The sequence below is a fragment of the Globicephala melas genome, chromosome 18 (genome assembly GCF_963455315.2).
Source record: "Globicephala melas chromosome 18, mGloMel1.2, whole genome shotgun sequence".
NCBI lineage: Eukaryota > Metazoa > Chordata > Mammalia > Artiodactyla > Delphinidae > Globicephala > Globicephala melas.
Window position 1 is genome coordinate 8,633,239 of NC_083331.1, and position 12,394 is coordinate 8,645,632.

Consider the following 12,394-nt stretch of genomic DNA (forward strand, 5'->3'; position numbering starts at 1 on the left):
GTAATTCTTGTTTTAGACACTACCTTTTTAACTTAGTGGAAAATATTTAGTGAATGTGATTGATGGAACTGCAATTTCATCTTGTCACTTTGTGTCTTTATGCTTAGGTTTATTGCATTCTTCTGTTAAAAAAAACTGTTTACAGAATGATTCTGAAGAACCGGCTTTGTCTGTAACCAGCTCTTTTGGGACAATTATGAGAAAATGTTCTAATAATGAAAGCAGTTCTAATAATAATAAAACAATATCTCAGGATCTTGATTATAAAGAAGCAAAAATTAATAAGGAAAAACTGCAGTCATTTATAACCACAGAAACTGGTTATGTGTCATGCTTGCAGGAAAAGCACTGTGAAGATGATCCAAAAAGCCAGAGAGTTTCAGATATAAAGGAAAAAGTATTGCCTGCAGTATTTCAGCCTGCATTGCCACATTCAGAGGAATGTAATGATATTCTCTTCCAATCCCAGGAAAGCTTTTTACATGGCCATGATAATACCACCATTTTAACTCGTAGCTCCAAGGATCTTCTGTCAAATCCAGTTGTGATTTCTAGAGGAAAAGAATCATATAAAATGTCAGAGAAAATAAAATCTGAGAATTGTGAAGCTGGTTTTGAATTAACCAAAAGTATTTCCATGGAAAAGAATCAAGAAACATGTGTTGTAAATGAAAATTCTAAAAAAGCTGAGCTGTTGTCACCTGAAAAATACATAACAGAAGCATCACCTTCTATGAAAGTACAGTTCAACCAAAATACAAATCTCACAGTAATCCAAAAAGACCAAGAAGAAACTACTTTAATTTCAAAAATAACTGTCCCTCCAAACTCTGAAGAACTTTTCCCAGACAAAGAGAATAATTTTGTCTTTCAAACAACTACTGAAAGGAATATTCCTGTTTTAGGAAACATTAAGGAAGTTCATGAGGCAGACCTCAGTTGTTTAAGAGAAGCTGTTCCCGAGAACTCTGCCATAGTAGCATGTACAGACATAGATGACGGACAAGCAGCCAAAGTGTCGATTACAAAAGATTTTGGTTCATCAGATGTAGTCTGTGATCTTGCAGAGAAGAATAGAAATAGTGTAAAGCAACCACCAAAAATGACTCTAGGTCAAGATTCAAAGTCAGATGTCTCGTTGGATATAGATATGAAATCAAACAGAAATAATGATTGCATGGGCAAATGGGCAGGACTCTCAGATTCGATTTCAAGTCACAATTTTGGACGTGGCTTCAGAACAGCTTCTAATAAAGAAATAAAGCTGTCTGAACACAACATTAAGAAAAGTAAAATGCTCTTCAAAGATATTGAAGAACATTATCCTACTAGCTTAGCCTGTGTTGAAATTGTAAATACCGTATCATTAGAAAATCAAAAGAAAGGAAGCAGACCTCATGAACTTGATTCACAGTCAGTTAATACTGTATCTGGGTATGTGCAGAGTAGTGCAGTTGTTTCTGATAGTGGAAATAGTCACACAACTCCTCTAGTTTTATCTTTAAAGGGAGACTTTAACTCAAACCATAATTTAACACCTAGCCAGAAGGCAGAAATTACAGAACTTTCTACTATATTGGAAGAATCAGGAAGTCAGTTTGAATTTACACAGTTTAGAAAACCAAGCCACATGTTACAGAGTAATCCATTTGAAATGCCTGAAAACCAGATAACTGTCTTGAATACCACTTCTGAGGAATGGAAGGATGTTGATCTTCATCTCACAATTAATGCCCCATCTCTCAGTCAGGTGGGTAGCAGCAAGAAATGTAAAGGTATAGTTGGAGGTAAGCAAAAGTTGGCTTGCTTCTCAACAACAAACTGTAACAAAAGTGCTTCTGGTTATTTAACAGATAAAAACGAAGTGGAGTTTAGGGGCTTTTATTCTGCTCGTGGTGCAAAACTGAATGTTTCTAGTGAATCATTGCAGAAAGCCATGAAACTGTTCGGTGACATTGAGAATGTTAGTGAGGAAACTCCTGCTGAAGTAGATCCAGGAAGTTTCTCTTCAAGTCAGTGTAATGATTCTGATGTTTCGATGTTTACGGTAGAAAATTACAGCAATGATAAAAATTTAAGTGAGAAAAATAATGAATGCCAACTAACGCTACAAAATAACATTGAAATGACTACTGGCATTTTTGTCAAAGAATATACTGAAGACTACAGGAGAAATACTGAAAATGAAGATAACAAATATACTGGTTTTGTTTGTAACTTAGAATCTGATGGCAATGCTTCAAGTAAAAATGATACAGTTTATATTCGTAAAGATGAAAATGGCTTGCCATGTATTGATCAACAAAACATACATCTAAAATTATCTAGCCAGTTTATGAAGGAGGGAAACATTCAAATTAAAGGTTTGTCAGATTTAACTTGTTTGGAAGTTGTGAAAGCTGAAGAAACATTTAATGTTAATATGTCAAATAAAAAAGAGTCAGCCGCTAACAAGATGAGGCAAAATATAAAAGATTTTGATGTTTTTGATTTGTCCTTTCAGACTGCAAGTGGGAAAAACATCAGAGTCTCTAAAGAGTCTTTAAATAAAGTTGTAAATTTCTTTGATGAAAAATCTGCAGAAGAACTGAATAACTTTTCAGATTCCTCAAATTCTGAATTACTTTCTGGCATAAATATCAACAAAATAGACATTTCAAGTCATGAGGAAACAGATATGGTCAAAAACAAAATATTGAAAGGAGGCGACCCAGTTGGTATTAAAAATCAAGTACTGACTCTCCAGCAGAGACCTGAATGTGAAATCAAAAAGATCATAGAACCAACCATGTTGGGTTTTCATACAGCTAGTGGGAAAAAAGTAAAAATTGCGAAGGAATCTTTGGACAAAGTGAAAAATCTTTTTGATGAAAAAAAGCAAAATAATAGTGAAATCACTAATTTCAGCCATCAAGGGGCAAAGACGCTAAAGGACAGAGAGCTATGTAAAGAAGGGCTTGAATTAGCATGTGAGACAGTTGAAATAACTGCCCCAAAGCATGAAGAAATGCAGTATTCTCTAGAGGAGAAAAGGCTTGTTTCTAAGGAGACAGGCATGCCACCCAGGTTCTTAAGTGATCATTTATACAGACAAAGTGAAAATCTCAAGATATCAAATAGTATCTCTCTGAGAGTTAAAGTACATGAAAATATAGAAGAAGAAACAAGAAAAAGTCCTATAACTTGTTATACAGATCAGTCCACTTGTTCAGCCATTGAAAATTCAGCTTTAGCCTTTTACACAGGACGTGGTAGAAAAATTTCTGTGAGTCAGGCTTCACTATTTGAAGCCAAAAAATGGCTTAGAGAAGGAGAATTGAATAATCAACTAGAAAAAATAAATTCTGCCAAGGTTATATGTTTAAAGGAATATCCTGGAGATTGTGTAGGAAATCCTTCATGTGGAAATAGTTCAAACAGTATCATAACTGAAAATGACAAAAATCTCTCTGAAGAACAAGATTCAACTTCCTTAAGTAACAGCATGTCTAACAGCTATTCATATCATTCTGATTCTTCTCATTCCAATGAGTTATTTAATAAGTCAGAGTATCTCTCAAAAAATAAAAGTCATAATTCTGATATTGAGTCAGTAGTGAGGAATGTCAAAGATAGAAAAAACACTAGTTTTTCTGAAATAATATCCACTGTAAGAGAAGCAAACATAAACCCACAAGCTGTAGACAAAGATAGTTGTGTTCAGAAACTTGTCACAGACTCTTCACCATGCAAAAATACAAACACAGCTGTTGAAGTGGCCATATCTGATTCAAATAATTTTGAGACAGAGCAACCTGCACTCAGTATAGCAAGTGATAAAATAGCCTTTGTTTCTCATGAAACAAAAGTGAGAGAGAGGTTTACAGACAATTGCAGGAAGGTAACTAAGCAAAACACTGAGAGTGAATCAGGCACTGGCCGAACAAAGATTGTGACACATTCTCATAAGGCATTGGGTGATTCAGACGATATTATTTTTCCTAACTCTCCAGATAGTGAAGAGCATAGTATGCATTCACACGAGGTTTTTCCTGACATTAAAAGTGAACACCTTTTACAACATGACCAAAGTATATCTGGATTGGAGAAAGTTTCTAAAACACCACTTTGTCATATTAATTTGAAAACTTCTGATAAGTGTAAATTTAACATGGGAAAATGTCCCAAGTCAGTCTCTTCTATAAATGTTTGTGGGATTTTTAGCACAGCAAGTGGAAAATCTGTACAAGTATCAGATGCTGCCTTACAAAAGGCAAGACAGGTATTTTCTAAGACAGAAGATAGTGCTAAGCAACTCTTTCCCCAAGTATCATTTAAAAGTAATGAAGAACATTCAAACAAGTTTGCAAGAGAAGAAAATACTGTGATACATACCCCCCAAAATTTACTATCATCTGCTTTCTCTGGATTTAGTACAGCAAGTGGAAAACAGGTTCCAGTTTCTGAGAGTGCCTTTTGCAAAGTTACGGGAATGTTCGAGGAATTTGATTTAATTGGAACTGAATGTAGTCTTCAGCATTCACCTCCATCTAGACAAGATGTATCAAGGATACTTACTCTTTCTTGTATTGATAAGAGAACCTCAGAACACTCTGTAAGCTCCAAAACGGGAAAAGCCTATAATGAAGAGTTTAAATTATCAAACAACTATAACATTGAAAGTGGTTCTTCAGAAAATAATCAAGCTATTAAAGCTTCTCCATATCTCTCTCAGTTTAAGCAAGACAAACAACAGTTGATGTCAGGAACCAATGTATCACACATTGATAACATTCGTCTTTTGGGTAAAGAACAAACTTTACCTAAAAATATAAAAATGGAAATTGGGAAAACTGAAACTTTTCCTGATTTTCCTATGAAAACAAATACAGAAGTTTGTTCTCCTAACTCCAAAGATCCAGAAAAGTATTTTGAAACAGAAGCAGTAGAGATTGCCAAAGCCTTTATGGAAGATGATGAGCTGACAGATTCTGAACTTCTAAGCCACGCCAAACACTCTCATTTTACATGCCAAAAAAACAAGGAAACGGTTTTGATAAATTCAGGAATTGGAAAAAGAAGAGGAGATGCACTTGTCACAGTTGGTAAGTGTCTGTTATTTCCTGTTGGTTTCCCAATCACTTTTTAAATTAAATCCTTAATAATTCTGATATGCTAGGTTGTAGCAATTAGGATATTATACACTGAATATATTTTCTTCAGACTTTTATGTGTAGTTTGGGAGAATGCGATTTCACTCGTGATATCACTGAGTCTGTGTACCAAGAAGTCATTGGCTGAGTCCTGTTTACATACATACACATAGAGAGGGGGAGAGAGCACAGAGGTTCAGACTCTGGGTCTTAAGAACTTTAAAAGTTAGTTTCTAATTATAGGTGTTGCTTAGCTTTTTTTTTTTTTTTTTCCATCCAGGAAGTGTTCTAAAATCAGTTACCATTAGCAAATAGTATTCTGGTCTTAATGCCATTTGGAGTATGTTCTAATTTCTCTTTTAAATGTAGTATAACAACTTAGTTCAATTATTAGGTTAATTGGATGTTTGATTTTTTTTTTTTTCTGTTAGTATCTCTGTCTAGGAGTAATCTTAAATAATTGAATCTGTTGATTAGTTACAATTAAAGTAAATAAAAACTAACTCTCCAACTTTTAAGTGGATGATCTTAAATACCTAGCTACTGTTTAAAAACTCTAGACTGGTAGAGTAGTTGAGTTACCACAACTTTTCTTGTCCAGTCCATTCACATTACGGAGAAAGACACTGAAGCCTGTGAGTTCATTCTTCCACTTGGTGCATTTTGCCCTTAAGTCATCCTGGTGGACAAGTCTTATCCAGGTCACATTCTTTACCAAGTTTATGTTATGGGCAAAGTAGTAAGTTTATAATACTTACCTTAAACTGTTGCTGTTCTCTAGTGCAAAATTCTGAGGTGCAGATGCTTAACGATATTCATAATTCTTTCATGGAAAATAATGGCTTTATTTATAGGACCCCATTTTGTTCATGTGTGTACTAAAGTGGGTTGGCCTTATGCTTAGGAATAAAAACAACTCAGACTTCTACTAAATGTTCTCAGCAACATCACTGTTTCATTTCCCTCACTTCTGTTAGATATCAATATATATAGTTTAATCAGCTTCTGGTTACTTGAATAGTACAGGTTCTTGTCAAGCAATTAAGTCACTTTATAATCTAACACTTGATACAGACTTGCATGGACATTTTTGTTTATTAAATCCTTCAAGTTTGCTTTCTTTAATAAAACGTCAATTCCTAATAGCCTGTGGCTTTGTGGTTTGTCTCCACCTTGACTCTGTATGCAATTCAGGTTTCCAATAAAACTTGATTTATACTTTTAAAAAAGCATCAAAGAGCAAAGTATCTGTTAACACATTATCTCAGGATGACATGGAAATGCATAACAAATTATGGTTTAAGTTTACTCTCAGCCTTTGTAGAGTTTTTAAATAAGAAGTACATATTGGCTTCCCTGGTGGCACAGTGGTTGAGAGTCCGCTTGCTGATGCAAGGGACACGGGTTCGTGCCCTGGTCCGGGAAGATCCCACATGCCGCAGAGTGGCTGGGCCTGTGAGCCATGGCCGCTGAGCCTGGGCCTCTGGAGCCTGTGCTCCGCAACAGGAGAGGCCACAACAGTGAGAGGCCTGTGTATCGCAAAAAATAAATAAATAAATAAAAAAGAAGTACATATTACTTTTGGTAATACTTGAATGTAATTTTGGTAATTTAAAATCTTTTCTCCTACTCACTGACTCTAATTCAAGGACCTATATCATAAATTCCTTCTTGAGTGTAATGCAAAAAAAAAAAAAAGTTTACTTGAAGAAATTTTGTTTGTCCTTATTGCCAGTAAACCTAGGGTTACTAAATGGCAGCTTATTAAAAAATAGCTTATCTGTGATATCTGGTAACACCTGTTTATCCCTGGACCCTATTAAATAGTGGTATTTTAAATGGTCAAAAAATAATAGAAATTAAATTGATGTTGAAAATTTTCTCTTTCAAAATAGAATTTTCACTAGTTAGCATATTGTAAGAGTCAGTACTTTAGTTTTTAAAAAATGGACTATAGGCTTTTTTAAAAAAAATTTGATATTATTTGTTTTAAAAACATGTATGGAAATTTCCTTTTAGGAGAACCCCCAATCAAAAGAAACTTGTTGAATGAATTTGACAGGATAATAGAAAATCAAGGAAAATACTTAAAGGCTTCAAAAAGCACTCCAGATGGTAAAATTTGCTTTTTATCCATATCTTTTTCTATAGTTACTATACTTAGTATTCTTTAAGTTATTTTTCTTTGGGTATGCAGGTAATTGGGCATGCCTTTACAGTGTGGTTTGTTAAAGCTTACATCTTGCCTTGTTTTGTTATGTGAGCTTTTCCTTCATAATACCTAGTATAATGTGGAGGTTCTCCATAATTGAGAAATGTGAAATGATAACAAAATAATGACTTTTAAAATAAAAAGCTGTAAGAATTTAGTAAGAACTTAGTAAAATACTTTAAGCTCAGGTTCTAGAATCTAGTTGATTTCATAATATTTACATGAATCAGTTATTTAATTGAAAAACAGTGACTTTCAAATTATGTTATTTCTTATACATTTATTAGATGGGATTCTTCAGCAAGGAAGAGCTTTCCCTTAACAACTGGGGATGAACTCTATAGTTCCTCCTAAAAAGGCAGGGTAAATATTGAATTCTTTCCCTTTACTTACCAATTTTCAGAGTAAAGAGTAGTTGGTGTAGTAATCACTACTAATGGTAGTACGGAATTTTTTTCTTAGTTGAGTAAAACTGATTTCTTAGATTTTTATTTATGATGTATATATAAAGTTTAAAAGAACACATAAGTAATGTATTTCTTTACAAAAGAAAACATTTTTTGATGCTCAAATCATTTCAAATTTGAAAGTGGAAACCTTTTCAAGTATTTCCTAAGAGTTTTTTTTTTTAATATGCTTTAATTAACCTTTGAACACTTTCTTGCTTTTTATTTTCACAAAAAGATTTCTTAGGGAGTCGTTGTAATTCCCTGCCCCAGTTCTAGAATCCTTAGAATCTACAAAGATCCTTCCAGTGGTTAATATTTTTTAAAAAACAAAATTTGAATGCTAACTATGCTCATAGCTGCTGGTGTATTTTTTATTAATGCTGCATTCTTGGTTTCTCATAACATTAACATATTTACTTATTTGCTTTATCTTCCAGCCATGGTTCTCAAACTTTTTGATCTCAAGATCTCTTTATATTCTTAAAAATGATTGAGGATCCCAAAGAGCATTTGGTTGTGTGGATTATATCTATTTATATTTACCATATTCAACATTAAAACTGAGAAATTTTAATATTTATAAATATTAAATATTGTGCATTGGTCAGTTTGAAAATATTAGCTCAGAGTTATGCAGCTCTTCCAAACGTTGACACATTTTATTATACAATCTTAAACAATTACTTTTGTTAATGTCACCACTGATCTAATCTGAAAATTTAGTATTGGGAAATTGTCAAGCTAACAGCCAGATACAAACGTTCCAAAATTGTCATTTTGTTTAAAAGCTTGAATTTTACAATTCAGTTTGTTTGGCAGCAAATACTCTCACTTGTTTTTTTGTAGTGATAAGCTCATTTCATTCATTTTTGAAGAAATATCTGCTGCATACCCAAGTCTGAAAGATTGTGATTTGTTGGTTATTCTTTCAAGTAAAAATGGAATTCTTTGGGACAAAAATGATTAGTGCAGTTCACATACAGTGCATTTCCTCAAGACAATTATTGCACTAAAGTATGCAGCAGGACATACCAGCAGTGCTAATGTCAACACAGTGAGAAAGATATATATAACTTCTTCTCCTCCTCCTTCTTTTCCTTTTTCAACTTCTTCTCCTTCTTCTTCTTCTTATTATATGATTATTATTACAATAGTTTGACAGCTTGGATCCCCTTTAAGGGTTGTGGGTTCCTCCCACCCAGGGTTCCATGGATCACTTTGAGAATCACTGTCTTACAGTATATGTATAATAGCTTCAAGTTTACAATACCAGTGTTAATAAATACCAATAATAAAACTACTAAGGGAAATTTAAGAATTCTTTGCAGTTTTGTCCTAAGAATATATATCATTAAAAATGTGTAGTCAAAGTTCTGTGTTCAAATGCCACTCAAAATAATTATTTTGTTTGCAGTTAACAATTTAATAATTAGGTTAGATTCGTTAGTTTTCAGTTTTAGGGTTTGCTTTTTCTTTTTTAATTTTATATTTGAATAAATAGAATGTTTACATAGTTCATTCATCAAAACTACAAAAAGGTTTACTTGGAGAAGCCTGATTTCCATCGCCATCTCCTCTACACTGTTCACCACCTTCCTCACTATCTTGGTAACTATTTTAAATGGTTTTTGGTCTGTCCTTTTAGGGTTTCTTTTTGTGAAAATAAGTAAATATGTGTATATATGTTCTCATTACGTTTCTTTCTTACTCAAAAGGTATCAGTATGCATATGGTTTTGTACCTTCTTTGTTTGTTGTTTACTTTAGAATTTATCTGGAGATCATGCCTTAATGAGTATCAAGAGATCGTCCTCGTTCTTTCTTGTGGTTGTATAGTACTTGATCATGTCGCTGTATCAGTGTATTCTGGTTTATTCAACCAATCCCGTCCCTACTAATGGACTAGTTTTGAAGATTTAAGAAGTACAAGTTACCTGCTGAGAATAATAATATCTACAGTTTAGCTTGTCAACCTTCATAAAACTTTTAAATATTATATTTGCATTGGCAATTCACTAACACATTTGAGTTATGATTAACATCAGCTGACTAAATTTATACTGATTTCTTATATATGTTTGCACTGTGAGTTATTTGGTATTCATCATTATCAATTTGTGAATCAAATTTTTGATGGTTATTAACTAAGCATTCATTATATGCATTGAAAAATTTTAAATGTATAATTTTCTCACATTTTTGTGTAAATATTTACAATAATGTGTAATGAACATAGGAAATAAAATCTCCCATTAGATTTTCATTAATACATAATGTAAAAGACATTTCATTAATACATAATGTAAAATAATATTTTTCTAGGCACAATGAAAGATAGAAGATTGTTTATGCATCACATTTCTTTAGAGCCAGTTACCTGTGGACCCTCTTGGTAAGACATGTTTAATTTTTTTGTTTTAATTCTACTAATATAGTATAGGAAAAATGTGGGGTTTTTAAATAAATATTTCTAGAAATGCTGGCTCTAACATACAGTACAGACATTAACACTTCCCCTTTTTGAAAGCCTGCATCAGGATTAAATAATTCTGTACTTTGGTAGTACTTTATAGTGCTGTGTATATTATTATGTCATTTTTAATAACTTTGTAAAGTAGAAAAACAGATTTATTGCAATTTTGTGGATAAGGTACTGAGGTTGAGAGAGATTACGGAAATTACTCAAAACCAATTAATAAAGGTGGCCTATATTATATCTCAATTATATTAGTGGAAGTGAAAGAAAAATTAAAGATGGCATATGTTGAAAATATGCTTTTATCTCTCCTCCCTCTCAAAACCCTATTAGTTACTAAGAGAATTTTTTTTAATGTATAAATCTGTAAGTACAGTGTTGTTTCAGAAGAAACAACAAAATTTTAGAAGCTAAAAATCATAAATGATTTAGAAAGACATAGAAAGCTAAAACCTGACATTAGAGCAAGCAGAGAAGCTATTCAGTTTCCCCTAAAGAACCTGAGAAAGACTCAAATTGGCAGCAACATGTAATTCGGAAGGTGAGGTAGAAAATAGGAAGATTAGTTGAAAATCTATTTAAGAGACATCTACATCCCCTCCCCCACGCAGGCAGGCAATTATCCCTCTTCTGTCAAAAGACCAGAAGGTCATTCTCTGGAGAAGATGAATTGGAGGGATTCTGAATTGGGGATGGGGTTGGGGGAAGATTCTGAAAAGAGAGATAAAGTAAAAATCTGGATGTCGAGTAGTGAGACTCCCTAGCCTCCTTCCCACACTTGGCTCCCAGAGGCTGGCAGCCAGGCCTCTAGGCGGAAGACTAGACGATTGTTTCTGTGGGTAACAGGAATAGAAAAGACTAAAAATACTGACAGTTGTGGTTACTTAAGTTAAACCGCATACCAGATCACCAGACAGTGAAGCCAACAACTGACAAGCCCACCAGCACACAGCTTCCAGTCAGTTCTTCAGTGCTTCACACTTAAATGAGAATAGATAATCAAGGATCACTAGTCATTGGAAGAAAGCCTCTGGGAAAGATAGTATCCAAAGTACAAAAACCAAAGGACAGAAAAGGAACTTAGAGGAAATAGACCATGCAACAAGAAGAAAACTTCAAAAAAAGTACTAATATTTTCAGGAAAGAGAACATATTGCATCTGTAAAATAAGAACAAGTTGCTATAAGAAGAGCTCTTGGAAATTAAAAATATGATGGCACAAATAAATTAACTCAGTAGAAGAAATAGAAGATAAAAGTTATGAAAACTCCCAGAATATAGTGCAAAAAAGAAGAGGAGATGAAAAAAGAATGAAAGGTAATTTTAAGTCAGTCCTGTGGCTCTAACATCTGAAGATTTGGACTTTGAGAAAGAAGTAACAGAGGAGAAATACAAGTTTTCAAAGAAATAATTTAAGATATTTTATCAGTACAGAAGGACATGAGTTTCCTTGATTAAAAGGACCCTCTGAGTAGGCACATGAATAAAAATGACCTGTACTAAAGTATATCCTTGTGAAATTTTAGAAAATCAGGTTTCAAATGAAGTTTCCAGAGTCATAATGGTATGAGTCCTCTCATCATTAACAGTGGAAGCTAGAAGGTTATAGATTACAGAGCAATGCCTTTAAAATTCTGAAAGAAAATGATTTTCAACCTAGAATTCTACCACTGACCAAAATATCAAATAAGTGTGAGGACAGACATTTTTCAGATGTAAAGTATCAAAAGGTTTGTCTCCCACACACTTTTCTCAGGGAGCTAACTAAAGTCCATAAATCAGAAGGAGGAAGATACAGGATTTAAGAAACAGGAATTCAACATAGGAGAAAGTAAAGGGAATCATCAGGATTATACAGAAGGGGGAGATCCCAGAATTACAGCTGTGTGGCTAAACCTAGACAGGTACCCAGACCATTTTGGTAGAATAAAGCCCTGGGAGAGTTTGCCTACCAGAAAAAGATTAAAGCAGAACCTGAAGTATTTTAATGTATTAAGAAACTTCTTGGTAAAGATGGTGAATTGAGCATACTCACCTACTTTAATTGCCTCTCAAATTTTTACCAAAACAACCATGAAGGAATTCATACATACACACATACACACACACACACGTCCCCTCCCCAA

The 12,394-nt window shown here is 33.5% G+C and overlaps 1 protein-coding gene across 4 annotated transcripts in view; it reads left to right on the forward strand.

Annotated features, from left to right (window-relative positions):
• The window catches only part of BRCA2 (BRCA2 DNA repair associated), a 53,095-nt gene that overhangs the window by 13,858 nt on the left and 26,843 nt on the right, over positions 1-12,394 (forward strand). For 2 of the 4 annotated variants that reach the window (XM_030882534.2, XM_030882535.2), the window contains exons 10-12: positions 108-5,084; positions 7,152-7,247; positions 10,115-10,184. In XM_030882534.2, the coding sequence (XP_030738394.1) occupies positions 108-5,084; positions 7,152-7,247; positions 10,115-10,184 (5,143 nt within the window). The remainder of the gene's footprint in view (positions 1-107; positions 5,085-7,151; positions 7,248-10,114; positions 10,185-12,394) is intronic. The other 2 variants (XM_060287958.1, XM_060287959.1) reach the window with 2 other exon arrangements.